The sequence below is a fragment of the Emys orbicularis genome, chromosome 3 (genome assembly GCF_028017835.1).
Source record: "Emys orbicularis isolate rEmyOrb1 chromosome 3, rEmyOrb1.hap1, whole genome shotgun sequence".
In the NCBI taxonomy this organism is placed as follows: Eukaryota; Metazoa; Chordata; order Testudines; family Emydidae; genus Emys; species Emys orbicularis.
This window is the reverse complement of record NC_088685.1, coordinates 152,090,402-152,105,992: the sequence shown is the minus strand read 5'-3', so window position 1 is coordinate 152,105,992 and position 15,591 is coordinate 152,090,402. Positions and strand designations below refer to the sequence as shown.

Below are 15,591 nucleotides of genomic sequence, written 5' to 3'. Positions count from 1 at the left end.
CGTTCCTTGCCAGTCATCATTTCTTGTGGTTGTCTAATGGAGGAAACACTCCTATTCCCATTGCCATCAAACATTATAGATTCTTTGGGGCAAGGTTCTGTCTTTCTATTGCTGTAAAGTGCCAGGCAAAGGTATGGTGCAAGATACCTATATCTGTGTTACACTAATGGTTCTGAATTACACTATGATGGTTCTGTGATGTGATGCAATGAAGAGAGAGGTGGACACCATCAGCACAATGTGAGGGATGAAAGTGACACAGGTTACCCAGGACACAGGCGAGAAGGGAGATTGCTACACGGAGGGAAAGGGAGTGTTGTATGTACCCCGGTGCAGAGCAGTGTGATCGGCACAGACAAGGAGGCCTAGAGAGAAGAGAGGCCCGCTGCCTAGTCTAGTCTGCTGCCATGATGCCAGAAGCAGAGGGGCGTCTGAAAGGCTGACCTCCTCTTCCGATGGTGGCTGGTTTAGATAGGAACCCCTCACAAAGATGGCGGCGGGTAGCCCTCATAAAGATGGTGGCTGTATTCAGGTGTGCCCCTCACAAAGATGGCGGCGACTGCCCCCTCACAACGATGGCATCTGCGTTAAGGCATGCCCCTCACAAAGATGGCAGCTCAGGTCTCTTCCCCGACATACGTGTCCCGGAACAGAAATGGACCTTGCGCATGCGCATTCGGGGCAAAGCGAAGGAAGATGGTTAAGAGGCGAGAGGGGCTAAGCGTCGCTCAAGAGGTGACAGCCCCTCCTCCCCCAGACAGCTGGGAGCGGGGTCACTGTGGGATAGGCCAGGAGGTGTGCGGTGGGGGCGAGAAGGGAACATGGGGGCGAGGGGAGGGGAGGCGAGGTGGGGGGCAGGAGAGGCATGTAGGGGGCTGAGGGCAAGGGAGTGGGAAGCGGGTGAATGGGGGACGGGGCGAGTGGGAGGGCGAGGTGGGGGATGCGGGGAGTGGGTTGTTATGTGTAAGGGAAAGATCTTCATTGACGGGCTCTCCTGCCCCCCAGATCCATGGGGTCTCTCCTGAGGATTGCAGCTGCAAGAGTATCCCGTGCCTCTGGGGCCATTTCTGCTCTTCCCCTGCAAACTGGGGCCCTGGCTGGTGCTGCCGTTTGGAGTTTTTCTGTCCTGCTGATGTCGTGTTCCTGCTCACTCCCTTCTCCCTTGGGTAGGGGTCTCCCTTGGAGAAGGCAGTGGTTTGCAAATGCTTTTGGGGAATGAGATTAAAAATCAGTCTCTTCCTAATGAATGAAAGAAATAGGCCCGAACCAATCAAGTGAGATTCAGTAGAGAGAAATGGGAAGTGGAGACATAATCCAGTGAACACATGCAAAACAGAGAAATACAGGTAGGGCAAAAACATCACTGAAAAGGCTTGTATTGCATGTTTTGTGTGCCACTGTGACCAAAAAAGCAAATGTCTTATTGAGCTCTTTTTTTTTATTTTTATATGAGTGTTGCGTGTGGTAGTTTTCTGCTCTGCTTAGCCCTATTTAGGCCTTTATTTGAGACAACAGTTATTTCTGGGCACCATGTTTCACTGATAAAGAGTTCAGAAAGGGTTCAGAGAACTGAGGATGTTTGATTTGGAGATATGACAGTCAAGAATAGACATGGTAGTTGTTTCCACCTCCATGAAGGCACGTTATAAAGAGGACATGGCCTGATTATACAGTCTGATCACAGATTGAGAAGTGATGGGGCTTTAGTTGCAGCAGGGAATTCTGGTTAAATGTTGGAGGGTATTGGGAATCTTTTAACTCCAAAGAGTTTGGGTGATGAAACAAGCTGCTTTGGGATGGTGTAGAACCACCTTTGCTGAGGCTGTCAGAGGCTGAGACCTGAAACCTGTCTACCAGAGGGTGGTTTAAGGATATCGACTCAATCCTGCCACAATGATGGGGAAGGAACTAAGTGAGTGTCCCTTCTAACTACAAATGATTCTGTGAAAGGCAATTTTAAAAAGGGATGAATTTGGTCTCTTTAAAGTAGATGGATCTGAGTCTTAGGTTGGAAATATGTGGACACCTTTCAGCTGCACCTCCATCTTCAGCATTTAAACTTTCATTTAACATCGCTATCTTCTAAGCCTTTATGCTTGTGAAGAAAACCTTCCAGATAGGAATGGATGTGAGCTGATGCAAGGCTCTTTTCCTGAGCCCTGCTCTAAACACAAAGGCACACTGCTTCAACTAAAAGTGTAATTCAAACAGATGCAACTTTGTGTGTGGATGCTCTTGCATCGGCTTAAACCTGGCACATGGTTGAGCTTGCATCTATAAATTACGGATGCAAACCACATCAATATAAGCCCGGTTCAAACGGATGTAACCAAGTCCTCACACAAAGTTGAATCCATTTGACATTATGCCTTTAGTTAAACTGTTGCAACTTTTTGTACTTAGACAAGCTCAGGATCTTCCAACAGGCAGCCCCCCCAGTGACAATGCTGCTACTCAGAACTTCTTGAGCCTCAACAGCAGGAGAAATTAGCAAGACTCTGGTTGGTTTCATGGGCACTGTTCAGAATCTGGTAGGTGGTGGTTTAACTCTGCTGCTGCTTCAGAAAGTTATGAATGGCTGTGGTAGATACAGGAGCTAATTACATAGGGAAGGAAGGACCCCCCAATAATGGCGAATAGGTGGGTGGTTGATGCCCTCACTCCCATCTCCGTAGCCATGGGGCTGGGAGAAATAGAGTAGGAGCCTTTAAGGTGGAGGTCCAAGAGAAGTAGCTACTAGCCAAAAGTGATCTGAAAGATAAGTCCCTAGGAGGGGCCTGGGAAAAGCACCCTGGTAGGAATCCTAGCACTCCCCCTTCCCAATGTTTGGAGTTGATAGTGAGGGACTGAGCTGGTGAATCCTCCTCCTTCATTCTGTTGTATTGGCCTCTGGCTAGTAGATGTCTGGTAAATGTTTTCAGCCCTGCTGGATGTACTCTCTATTGTTGGTGAAATGATTTGTTGAAATGTAAAATTATTGTAAGACCACAGTGAAAATTGAAATAGGTCCATTAACCAAGAGGTTAGCATGTGAACCTAAACAAATTCAATCTTTGCTGGGCTGATATTAATAATTGAGCCTACAACACTGGATTCAGGAACCACTGACTAACAAATGGAGAGAAATACCTTGAACCTGCTAGTAGATGACAAGGGACGAGGCTGCTTCTGGGAGGTGATTTCCCCCCCCCAATGCTTTTGTTTGGCTTTGATCTGTTTTATGAGGGTCATGAGACACAAACCTCATTACCTAACGCTGTTGGATGTTGGCGTATCTGTGATATGGCTGTTTGCCAGCATCTTAATTAGGGGATTCATAAAGGCGGAGGGCAGATGTCAGTTCTTGAAAAGTGCTTTTAGCCTTTCTGCTAGGAAGAATGCTTTTATTAATTCAGTACAAAATGTATTAAAAAAGGATCCAACCCAACTCCGTAAGCAGGGCCGCCTCTTTCCTTTCCTGCCATGTGCGAGTGGTTTTGGACTCCCTTCCCAAGACTGCCTGGGCAAATGAGATTTGTAACAAACATAAAGCCAATTTGGATTGAATCTGCCCCAAAGCTCTGTATTTTCAGAGGTCTCCAGATGGCACGTGTATGAAGCCAGAATTCGGTGCAAATTACTGTGCCTGGTGGTACATCTCACAGCAAGGGATTCAGCTGGCTTCAGAATGTTCTTCAGCTTACTTGTTGTGTGCAAAACTGCTGGTCCCTCACCCCAGAGCTCCTTTCATAGCAGTTGATCAGGTAGCAGGAGGGCAGTGGCTGTGCAGGTGAAGGGCAGCTGTGTGCGCTCTGATTGCTCTCTCCTTGCTGGATATTTAACACCTGCTTCAGTTATTACTTTAAAGTGAGACTGCTACTAGTTGAAGAGGATGTTGACTTAAATGAAGTCCTTTGTCTGGCTATGGAACAAATAGAGCTCGGACAGCAGTAATGTACACAACATGTGGGAAGCTTATCAGCCCAGTCTTGGAGGGGACCCCCTCTAAGGGCCATGGGGAGCAGGAGAAGGAGTTTGGTCACTGTGACACATTCACTTCTTGGCAGAGGCTACCTATAAGGAGACCAATTGGTGTGAATTATATTGATGATATTGTGTCCCACTAGGAACCTGGACCAAGAGCAGCTCCCATGCAGCTTCATTTCATACGGGCCTCTGATAAGTCTACGTTTGTACCCTAGCTAACCTCTCCATGCATTCGTTAGTAGGAGCAAATGCTTTCCTTCCATCCACAGCAGGTTCAAACACACAGCTTCTTCTTAGGGAAGCTCTGTGGAGAGCTGCCCCTGGGGATTTTGTGGAAGCTTTACAGTTTCTCAAGTTCTAAAGTTTTACAGTCTACGGCACCCTTGGGAGAGGCGCTGGCAGCCCTCAGAATAAGGGGTAATTCTCAATGGGGTTGCTCTGATTTCTTCCCCAGCACTTATTATATTTTTTCTTTTCTTTTGCTGGTAACAAAAGACTGCGTGGACTATGCAGCCACACTCAATGCCGGCTCCTGAGTCAAAAATCCCAAGTGAGGTAATGGAGCGGCCATACCAGGCTAGCACATACAGAGAGACGTCTGCCCATTTCTAGTGCCGTGCCTCTGAGGAGCTCTAAGCACTTCACAAACAATTAAACCTTCCAATCCCCCCACCCTCAGCGAGGTAGGTAGTAGTCCCCCAATTTACAGGTGTTGTCACCTGCCTCCAAGGTAACACAGTGAATCAATGTTAGGGACAGGAATAGAACCTAGGAATCTTCTTATCCCCATTAACAAGGCAGAAAAACCAGGGAAAAGAAACAAAATGTCCAGAGGAAGGGATTTTGTTCCATCACTAATATTCCCCATTCTCTGTGTTCCTAGTGGAGATTATTTTCACCTGTTTGTGCCCCAGCCTCAACAAAGGTGTCAGCACAGCTCTGGGGAACATTTGTTGTGAGCTGCTTCTGCAGGACCCCAGCTTTGGTTTTGATGAAATTATAAAAATAGTTGGAACTTTTTAATCATAATTAAGCGTCTGGAGGATTTTAGTTGGCAGAAAGTCAAAATGTGAGGGAGTGACACAAAATAAACTCTACTTAAATCACATTCAGTCGTGAAAGTGGTGAGTGAAGCGTGCACTGAGAGACGGCAAACAAAATGAGAGGCACCCTTAAGGAAGAGCCGGTAGTTGGTGGCTTTGAGAGGGGAAGGAAAAGAGACACTGGGGAGGAACCGCTGGCCATGACTGATTAAGCATTGGTGCTAGCAGTTGACTGCTCTGTCATGGGGTTTGTCTAACTAGACTAAGATAAAAGGTGAATGTATTAGCTGGCATGTGTTACATGTTCTGTCTACAGCAGGCGTTAACACAATTAGTTAAAACACTTCAGGTAACACATTTAAAAAATGCCCCTTTTATCATCCCACTCGACACAAGTTGTTGGAGGGGTTTCTTTGACAACGTGCTAATGATGTAGTTGCTTGTTAAACATGACCACTCACTTCCCTCCCCCACCCAGGAAATCCAGACCATGTTCCCTGGATCAGTGCAAGCTCTGGGCTGTGTAGGCTCAGGGGAAGCTGTTCTTGCTGCCAGGAGGATCCACACAGTGTTTCGTCAGTGACAGCAAGGCCCCTTCTCTCTGTATCAATCTGTTGTCTCTAGTTTGGTACTTAGATTGTAAGCCCCTTGGGGCAGGGACCATTTTTGGGTCAGTGTTTGTACAGTGGGGTCCTGGTCCATGGCGGTGGCTCCTAAATGCTATGGAAATACAAATAATCATACTGCTGACTTGGAAACTGCAGTCTGGTAAGAAGCTGGGGGGCTTGAATCTCACTGTTATAGGTGCCAAATTATTGTGTGTGGGGCCAAAGGGATGTCTCCTGACACCACCCCGCTGGAATTGTTGGGGGTCAGAATAGTGGTTACAAAATCCCACACCAGCCCTTGTGCTCCTGCCCCGTCCGGACCCTACAGTGCAAGAAGAGAAGCCACCTTTGGCCACCAGCTCCATCAAATCATAGTTTGTGGCTAGTGGAAAAATTCTACTGCTGGTTCATTGTAAAAGGGGCAAGTGCTGACTTGACTCCACCAGACTCCCCTGCTGCTGCTCTCTAATGAGCCCACTGAGTTACTGCCCTCATTGCCCTATGCTGAGTCTGCTCAGCTGCCCCCCTGTGATAGCCTGTGTGCTTGCCCTGAGCAGCGTGTGAGAGAATTGTTAATTAGTCCAGGATTGAGTTGTAAGTGGTTAATCAGAGATCAGTGCCATTGATTTTCCTGTGTAATGATCGGTGGTAACATCTTTTCTCACTACCTTGGAGGACGACGTGGTCTTTGAAAGCCAAGGCAGCTGGGTTTCATTCCACCAGGTTCATTTACGCAGAATGCTGCTGTTCCCCAGCTCCCAGGTTTTGAAGTATCTCACCAGGCGAGATCCAATTCTTCTGGCCGCTTGCCCCTCCTCAGCCCTGCTTCTGCAGCCTGCTGCTCACGCACAGCACAGGGTGTGGTGGCAGATGATTGCAGTGGGGCTAGCAATGATTTCAAAGCTAGTTAATGGCAAAGGCCATGTTCTTGCTGGGATTTGGGTGTCACCTTGTCTAATTATCCCTGATATTTCCCCCACTGGACTGCAAGCCTGTAAGGCAGAGCTTTCCCTCTGGAAAGCTTAAAGCCCTGGTTGCTGGGCTTGGAATAGCTGGGATTCCCTGCAGAGTTGTTCAGCTGTGGTATAATTCATTCCTGGGGGAGTCCTTCCCAAACTCAGGCATGTTGGTCACCTCTGTTTGTGCTTCAGCCCTTTGATTCTCCCCCTTTCCTTTCCTCCTCACCCCAGAATAAAGGCAGCTTCTTGGAAAATAAATTAAACCTGCTAATTAGATGACTAGCTTATGTAGCTGCCGTAACTTCTTGCTGCACCGTGACTGAACCCAGATACTTGGTGCAGGATGGCAATCTCTCAGCAGGGCAGAGGCAATGGGGATCACTTTGTCCTTGCTCTACTCTACCAAATATTGGAGACCTCTGTGCTGAGCCTGTTTGTTCATCTGTGGTTCAGGATCTCTACAACTAGTCTGTGCTGGAGGCTGTGGAGCTAACATATTTTAGTGAGGAGAATGTGACATCCGCTGCGCCCTCCCACCCCCACATCACACAGCCAGGCTGAAGTGCCTCATGCACTCTTGTTTCACCTTTGCTTCCCTGACTGCTTGTTCCCCTTTGCAGCATTAATTCAGGGCCTAGTCCCTGAGGTTCTTGCCAGGGTGAACTGTCTCTCTCACTTGATCCCCTTCCTCACTGTGTAAACATCCATTAGGACACTTCTCTGCCTGTGAGTAAAGGGGAAAAGCCAAGGCAAATAGAGGCGAGGCATAGAATGAAGGATGATCAGATCTTAACAAGAGGCACTGGCCTCTATAGGGGTCTTCAGTACTACTCCAGCCACAACTGGAGTTGATAGCCCAAGGACTTAGCACCCCAGCTGCGTGGGATGGAGCTGTACTGAATTCTTACAGTGATAAATATCCATTTGCTGCGATCGCTGTGTTCCAGGCAACTTACCCATGCACTCTGCTCAGGCCAGGGGATCAGAGAGCCTCATGAAACCCATAGCTCAGCTGATTTTTTTAGGAGTGAGGTGGCAAGACACCGCAGTGGGGCTGCCACCCCTTCTCTTGAGCTGGGAAGGCCGGAGCTGCTGGGTTGCGGAGGGAAGTCGGATGCCAGTGATTATTGTGGCTGCTGCTGTGTGTTTCAGATTGATGGCCTGGAGGAGAAGCTGTCCCTCTGCAGACAAAGCATGGAGGAGGTGGACCTTAAGCTGCGCAGAGAGGAGCTCAGTCCTGAAGGAAGGTACTGGTGATTCCCCTCTATTCAACCCCTGGATAGTGATGCTGCAGCCTGCTGTGTGCTCATGCAAACCACTGACAGTTAGCTTTGTTGGTAGTACTCAGTAAAACCTCTGTTGCCAGAACAAGAATTTGCTGAGTTTGCCAGGCTGGGCCCCCGATTTGGAGCTTGTTTAGGGATGGAGAGAACTGGTTTTCTTTCTCTTCCAGGGAGGCAGGGGGTGACATGGTCAGAATGTCCATGTCATTCTGCTTCCCTGTTTGCAAACTCTCTGTGCATGTAGCCCAAGCAATGCCCAGTCCTATTTGCTTCCAGAGTTTGGACCCCAGCACTAATAGGAAACAGCTGTGTGAGCTGGACAGATGTTCTGGGTAGCAGCATGCAACTGATCTTGCTTAGACCACCTGAGTTCAGAGGTGCAGTAACTAGTGTGTGCTGAATATTCAAGGCGCCCTAAGCCAAATGCTAGGTGGAATCCAGTCAGAATAATCCCAAGGGGACTGAATTTTGACTCCATCCACCATGCATGTTTGCATGGGGACCTGGTTGCAACAGGGATCCTGGTGATAGCCTAGAGTGGACCTAACTATGTCTCTCAACAGTGCAGTGAGATGGTTAGTTTCCATTTCCACTCTCGAATGGAACCTTGCTGTAACTTGGTCCCCTAACCCTAGTAGTGCTATAGGCAGAGCCTTTCCCTGAATGTGATCACCCAGCCTCAGCCATGTCCCTGCTGAGACCCATTTCTTCCATTTGTTAGCAGCCTATTGCTCTCCTCCTAACAGAGAAACTGAGCCATCAAAATGTAGGCACAGGAAGAGAGCAGCCCACCAACTAGATCCTATCAGCCCATTGTTCCCTCTAATCTATTCTCCAGCGCTCGGTCCAGTTCTAGGTGTCCCAAGCAATGTGCTTTTACCTCTTCCTTTGAGAAACTCTTCCAGTCTCTCAGACTTGCCATTAAGTTCTTCTATTCAGCCTAAATGTTCCTGGGCTTGGTTTCTCCCCATAACTCCTAGTTTTCTCCCATGGGTTACCAGGCTCAATTTCTCTCCTTTCTCAGAGAGTTCTGTCTCCTCTCTCCCCACTTTTTCAGTCCTTATCTCACAAAACTCTTTTTGTCCTAGGTTAAACTCTTCCTTGTATGTCACATCACCCAGCACCTTCTCTACCCTCCCTCAAATTAGTCAGTCTTTTTCTGTTAATGATGTGACCAGAAGCCCCAGCCTTACAGTGATCCACTGACTATCTCCCGGGCCCTCAAATTCAATGTATTGCCACTTATCGTTACCCTGATTTCAGCCCTTCAGCCAGTTCCCAATCCGTGTGATAAGGCTCCTGTCCTTAGAACAAATGTGTCAGAAGAAGTGCCTGGGTCTGCGACATCCACTCAGTCTTCTGCCAGGGAAGTGACCAAGCTTGGCCGCTCATGCTTTTGCTATCTCCAGATTTTTCTTACTGTTTGTCCCATGAGGGAAGCTATTGACCTGGTGAGCCTAAGTCACCGGGATAGGTCTGCTTTCCAATTTTGCTGTCCCCACCCTCCAACTAAAGCCTGACTGGATTCATAGTAAGTTTGGTGTTTCATTGCCTGGGGCTCCGTGTCATTCAGTCCTGCGGAGCTGCATGTGTTCAGCTTGGCCATGCTTTTTAAACAGTCTCATTTCCTTCCTAAGCATGAGAGCCTTTTCCCTTGATTTCTCTAGCTAGGCAGGTTTGTAAACAGTGATACAGCAGCTCAGCTACTTCAGAATCAGGCAGCTTAAGCGTCTCTTCTCATTTCCTCATGGGCTGCACTCTGCATTTCCTTTTCCCCGGATGTATTTCAGAGTCCTTCTGTTCCGCTCCTGCTATTATTAATGCACCCTGCCTTATTACAGCCCTTCTCTCTTCCCTTAACTAACTGTACAGTAAGGCTTGTATCCAGCTTTAAAGTGCCTGCTTTCCCTAAAGGGGACCAAACAGCCCTATGACACAATGCCACAGAGCCTGCTTGGAGCAGGGAGATAGATAATTTGTTGGTGTGTGTTTGTTTACACCGCACTCCCCAGAGCTGCAGCAGCTTTCAGGCCTTTAAATTGTGGATTAATCAATCATTGTGCAGCTGAAAATACAGGGCTTTCAATCACCCTGAATTCTGTGTGATACAGCTGGTTCTTACTGCAATCAGACACAGCTCCTTTGCCTGAGCCATTGGGGAGTTTGTGCAAAACGGGGGCCTTGGAAACAGGAGGGAAGAATTTTTCTTCAGTCTTTGGCTCTGAAATGTGGGAACAACATGGGGCCTGTGATTTGCTGGGCAGAGTCAGGGAGTGGGGGGTTCTCTTCCAGACTCTGCACCAAGGCCATTGCCTCCTTTCGGGGGGAGGGGGCCGGGCACAGCGAGGCTCCATGTGTGAGTGAGACCAGCTGTGACAGTGCAGAAGCTTCTTTTTGTCCAATGGTGTTTTGACAGGCCTGAGCCTCCACACGCCCATGCCCCATTCCCAGGGCCAGGGGCTGCTTTTCCTTGCTTCCCCGAGCATTCTGAACAGCCCAGCTTGTGGGCATTTTCCTCACTGGATCAGAAGAGCTCATGCCTTCCCTGGGATGTGATCACTCAGCGTACGAGGCCCTGCCTGTTCCTGGGGCAGACATCAGAGCCTCTTGCTCCAGAGGGAGCAGCTATCCCAGCTAATTGGAAAGGCACTTCCCCTAAGCCCAGAACTCCTCTTTTGGGGCAGAGGCTTTCCACCACCATACAGCATATGAGCTTGTGCAGAGCAGTAGCATTTGCCGGTGTGTAACAAGGCCGCCTCTTCTCATTACAGAAAGTCACTGGAGAGAGAGAGAAGCCTGCTTGTGACCAAAGCTGAAACCTATGGTAAGGCCGTCTTTAAATATAGCCACTCGGAGCGAGCAGCGGCTGGGCAGGATGGCCACAGTCTGCACTACACTCAGCTTCCCATTTAAACTCCTGCCCCACTCTCTGGTTTTGCTGAGCAAAAAAATGACTGAGGGAGAAGTTGAGGCAGATCTATTCAGCCGCTTTTAATCTGAGAGCAGGCTCCTGCCTCAGGTATCGCACAGCTGGGACCAGCCTGAGGCCCATTAAAGGGGTCTGGCTCCGCAGGAAGTGCTGCGCACCTCCCCTCTGGAAACCAGGCCCCTTTAAGGCCATCTCAAGTTGGGGACCTAAAATCACTAGTCTCTCTTGAAAGTCTTGGCCAGCAAATTGGCCTCCCCGCATCTCAGCCCGAGAGTCACCACAGAGGTTCAAAAAATAAAATTCAGTGCAACTGAAACCTCTTCCAAATGCACAGTAGAAAACCATCCGGGAGGCTTCTACTCACGTGAGTGTCTGCCCCATCTCTAGTGGCTCAGGCCCCAGGCTGTCCCTGGAGAGCACATCAGTCTGCACTGACACAGGTGGAGTACCTCAAGGCCAGAGCCAGGTAGGGGAAGGCTGAGCATCCTGCCCTCCCCATCCTATACCCATCCCCGCAATGGACTAATGTGAATGTGGTGTAGCTGGAGTCCCTCTCAAGTACTCTAGGCATGCACCATGGGTCAGCTGCTGGACACCCCCCACCTTCCCCTGCTTTGTATGTGGTGCAGTCCCCGGCACGTTCTATTCCAATCTCCAGCCAGGAAGTGTTTTCTCCTCCCTCTTTTTTCTGGGTGTACTGCGTGGCATTAGGCTGCCCCCTGCTGGCAGAATTGAGGTTTTTGTAGCCACATTCAACTCTTAAACTTGTCCCCTCCTGAGGTTCTGACACAAGGCTTAGTTAGATTCATCTGAGTCTTACCTGTGGACTGATGCCTGATCCTGAAAGGGGGCTATGTGCCCTCCCTGCTCCTTGACATCAATGGTAAATGGAGACACTTATTCCCTTGCAGCATCAGGATCTGCCTGTAGCATCCTGTGCAGGTATGTTGTAGCTTGCTGCGTGCTGAGCAGAGTTGCTGTGGTTGTTAGTCAGCACACACCGTCCCCAGTTCCTCCCTGGGCATAGGCATCAGGAGATGATTCCTGAGACATCAGTGCTGCATCTCTGAGATTGATCCTCAACAGGCTTGTCCTTCATGTAGATCCAGACTCCTTGAAGTGAGTGAACGTGTGGGGCTTTCCCAGAGTGAGGGAGCTCCTGGCTGGGTTCCCTCATTGACCCAGCAGGTTATCTGTGCAGAGTCCCCAACGCACAGGTGGGTGTCTGCTGTGCAGGCAGGGAAGCTGCCTAGAAAGCTGTCATGTGTCTTGTGCTGAGTACTGTACCCAGCACAAGGGGGCCTTGAGTTTTGATGCCCCCTCCTCTCCCCACTCTGTAACCTCAGTCTGAATAACTAGCACAGGCCAGGCTGGGCTCAGCAAAGCCCGGCGTAAGGTTTACAACCTGTCGAAGAGCTTGGTCTCTTCCTTCCTGACTTCGTCCGAGGCAGCAGCAAGGATTGGCCTATCACAGGGGTGGGCAAACTACGGCCCGCAGGACCGTCTTGCCCAGCCCCCAAGCTCCTGGCCTGGGAGGCTAACTCCCGGCCCTCCCCTGCAGCCTCAGCTTGCTCGCTCCGCTGCCAGCGCAATGCTCTGGTTGGCGGGGCTGTGAGCTCCTGGGGCAGTGCAGCTGCAGAGCCCGGCCTGACCCGGTGCTCTGTGCTGTGTGGTGGGGGCGGTGGCCCGGCTCCAGCCGGGCGGCGCAGCTGTGGAAGCACGGTAAGGGGTCAGGGAGCAGAGAGGGTTGGATAGAGGCCAGGGGAGTTCGGGGTGGTGGTCAGGGGGTGGGGGTGTGGATAGGGGTCAGGGTGGGAAATAAGGGGTTGAGAGGGGGTAGAGGGGCACTCAGGGGACAGGGAGAAGGGGTGGTTGGATGGGGGAGGGGTCCGGGGTGGCTGTCAGGAATGAGAGGAGGGGTTGGATGGGGCAGCAGGGGGTCTGGGAGCGGACAGGGGACAGGGAGCAGGGGAGTGTGGATGGGGCAGGAGTTCTGGGGGGGCACAACCCCCTCCCCTAACCAGCCCGCCATACAATTTCTGAAACCCGATGCGGCCCTCAGACCAGGGGAGGCAAACTTTTTGGCCTATCACCCACTTTGGGCAGGGTGGGGGATGCTGGCAGCAGCTGGGATAGTGTGGAACTAATAGGCAAACCCTTTTCTGGGTTAGCACTTGCCCTTTCTCCAGGACACATCTGTGAGAGCTCTGGATCCACAAATTATCACCAAGCAGAGTGCAAGTGGAGGGGACACAGTGCGCTGAGCGACCGAGGCTTGTGGGAGTTGAGAATTAGGACTCAGCCAGGGGCTAGAGCTCATAACTTCATTGTTAAAGTCAGATTGCAGGGGCTCATGTGGGTAAAGCAGATTCATACAGAGCTGGCCTTAGGGAACTAACAAATGCAGGACGGTGGATTAAATTACCCCATCCAGACTCCTCTAGCAGCACCAGAAAAGGGGTCACACCTGGAGCGTTCTGCTGCTGCACTCAGAACAAACAGGGTCACCACTGAGCTGCTTATCAAGTAAGCACTTGTAGTAGTTTAACCTCCCCTTGTAAAGTCAGCTAGCAACACAATGGTCCCTTAATAGACTGGATTCCCAAGTGGCAGCAGTGCAGTGGCTGTTCAGCAGGGTGCATGTAACAGACCCAGTGCCACTCTAAAAACCCCTGCAAAAAGCTGAAATCCTGCTCTAGGAACCCATCATAGGGTAGAGGCTTGCATGTCAAATGCTAATAGCTTATGGCTGCTTCAGAAAAATACTGCAGGGGAGAGGATTGGACTTGGATCTAGTAAAGCAGAGAATCAGTATTCAGGACTCCTGGGTTCTGTGCTGTGTGCTCTTAGCAGCCACCTACTGTCCCTACCCCTCAGTTCCCCTTTGTCAAACAGGGGCAGTGATCCCCACCCATCTTCACAAAGCATGTTGAGATCTCAGGCTGAGTGGCACAAAATTAGCATTAATCAGAATTCACATGCTCCTTCAATCAAGTGCACTAGGCTCTGAACTACCCTGTGTGCTGCCTATCTGTCTGGCAGCTGGCAGGTGAGAGTGCAAAACTCCCTTCCCAGCCCACAGGGGTTATCCGCCTGGAATTAGCAGCATCGATCGGGGAGGGAGGGATCTGTACTAGTGAAGTGCCAAGGAACTGTTAAAAGGTGATACAGTGTAAAGATCATGAACTGCTTCTGCACAGGCAATGATGTATTATGTAGGAGACAGCAAAATACACCTATTAAAGCAGCTGACTGTATGTGTGGCTGCAGGATGGCTGCCAAAGCTTGAGCAGTGTACGGAGTTCTGTCCACGGTCCTGATTCAGATGGCCACAGGGAAGAGGTGGGAGCCCAGCTGGGGAAGTGACACTTAAAACCAACACCACCTCTGTATTTCCCATGTGAAGTCAGTGGCTGGTGCTAGACAGAGTCCTGCAGACTGCCAGGTACAGCACTGGCAGTACCAGCTGTCTTTATAACCACCCTCCCACACCATTCTCCAGAAAATGAGGCTGCATCTTATATGCTGGTTTGGTTTTGTTTTCTAGAGAAAGAACTAAAAGTGCTCCGTCAGGAGAATCGCAAGAACGCAGCCATTGCAATGGCCATAGTGCTGTTGATTATTGTTGTTTACACCTGCTGGACAATGTAATCATGGTTCAGAACTCTCACTACGGACCCCAGGGCTCCACTGCAAAGACCTCTTCCTTTCCAGCTGATGTGTCTCCCACCCACGGGGCTGGTCAGCTTTTCAGACCGTTCGGCACCTGCAGTCTTCATGGCCTGGACAGCCTCAGCTCTGGCAGCTGAGGAGCTTGAAGGCAGCGGGAAGCTACAGACACAGCACCAGTGGGTTTGGAGAGCAGACTGGAGTTCAGCTGGAGCCACATACTGTCCTGGGGGGCCTGTGGAACAGAGACTGCAAATTAATTTCAGGGGGATGAATGACCCAAGTTCCCCTTTTCCGAGTGGGCCTTCTCTGTTCCTTGCAGCTCACTACAAGGCTTTGGAGCCTGAAATCCTCTCTGCTCAGCCCAGGCAGAACCTGGGAAAGCTTCCCTCTTACTGTGCCTCAACCCTGAGCTGAAGGGACCAATCTCTAGAGCTCTAAGGGGGAGTTCAGTCATTGTGCCCCTCTCCTGTGATTGCCAAAAATCCCCATGTGGAGTAGTGCCAGTTATAGGGACACTTTTCCAAATATCTTCCCGCTAACCTGGAGGGGGCCAGAGGAGTCACGACCTGAAAATGGGGTCTTTGGGGTGGTGTTTTCCTGCCACTCAGCCAAATGAACTAAGAGGGCAGGAAGACAATAGCAGTTCCTAAACCCTGGGTGTTGGTGTGTGTCTATGTACAGTTGTCCCCTCCCCCCCCGAGGCAGGGCCCAGCAACAGGAACTGCAGTCTCAGAGGGATAGTTCTGGGACACCAAGGATTAAAACTCACTGGCTTAATGGCAGGGCGCTCTGAACTCAGGGCTGAAGCTGTATTGTTTTTTAAATAAAGTCATTTGAACACATGAAAGAGCAAATGCATCTGCCTGTAGCCTCCCCCTGCCTGTGCACTTCCTGCAGCTGGAAATCCAACTAATCGGCAACCAGATAGCTAGTATGAGGCTCTTCACTCAAGGCAGTGTCAGCCTGGCTGTAACACCATGACTTCAGAATGCACCAGCCCATCCGTTCCAACATTGCAGGGAACAGTCTAGGCAGCAGTGGGCAGAATCTTACTGATTTTGCTGAAAAATCAGAAAAAACAAATGGGGCTACATGGAGCCCCTTGCATCTGGTTAGCAGAACTACCAGCTT

General features: G+C 50.1%; 1 protein-coding gene across 3 annotated transcripts; it reads left to right on the top strand.

Moving 5' to 3' along the window:
• The first annotated feature begins 674 nt into the window (after nucleotides 1–674).
• On the top strand, nucleotides 675–15,296 carry CCDC167 (coiled-coil domain containing 167). Of its 3 annotated transcripts, none has more exons than XM_065401568.1 (4): nucleotides 675–735; nucleotides 7,729–7,823; nucleotides 10,631–10,683; nucleotides 14,336–15,296. In XM_065401568.1, the coding sequence occupies exons 1-4, from the start codon at nucleotides 697–699 to the stop codon at nucleotides 14,437–14,439; spliced, it is 291 nt and encodes a 96-aa protein (XP_065257640.1). In that variant the 5' UTR covers nucleotides 675–696; the 3' UTR covers nucleotides 14,440–15,296. The 3 variants fall into 3 exon arrangements, with proteins under 3 accessions (XP_065257640.1, XP_065257639.1, XP_065257641.1); XM_065401567.1 differs by having other exon boundaries at nucleotides 675–795; XM_065401569.1 differs by lacking the exon at nucleotides 675–735 and adding an exon at nucleotides 1,265–1,346.
• The last annotated feature ends 295 nt before the right edge of the window (nucleotides 15,297–15,591 follow it).

What these genes read in the sequence shown, in the direction of transcription:
- CCDC167 (XM_065401567.1), top strand. Translation starts at nt 697, where the DNA reads ATGGTTAAGAGGCGAGAGGGGCTAAGCGTCGCTCAAGAGGTGACAGCC. An exon ending in GAGCTCAGTCCTGAAGGAAG is followed by an intron (nt 7,824 to 10,630) that starts GTACTGGTGATT and finishes TTCTCATTACAG; the next exon opens with AAAGTCACTGGAGAGAGAGA. An exon ending in GACCAAAGCTGAAACCTATG is followed by an intron (nt 10,684 to 14,335) that starts GTAAGGCCGTCT and finishes TTTGTTTTCTAG; the next exon opens with AGAAAGAACTAAAAGTGCTC.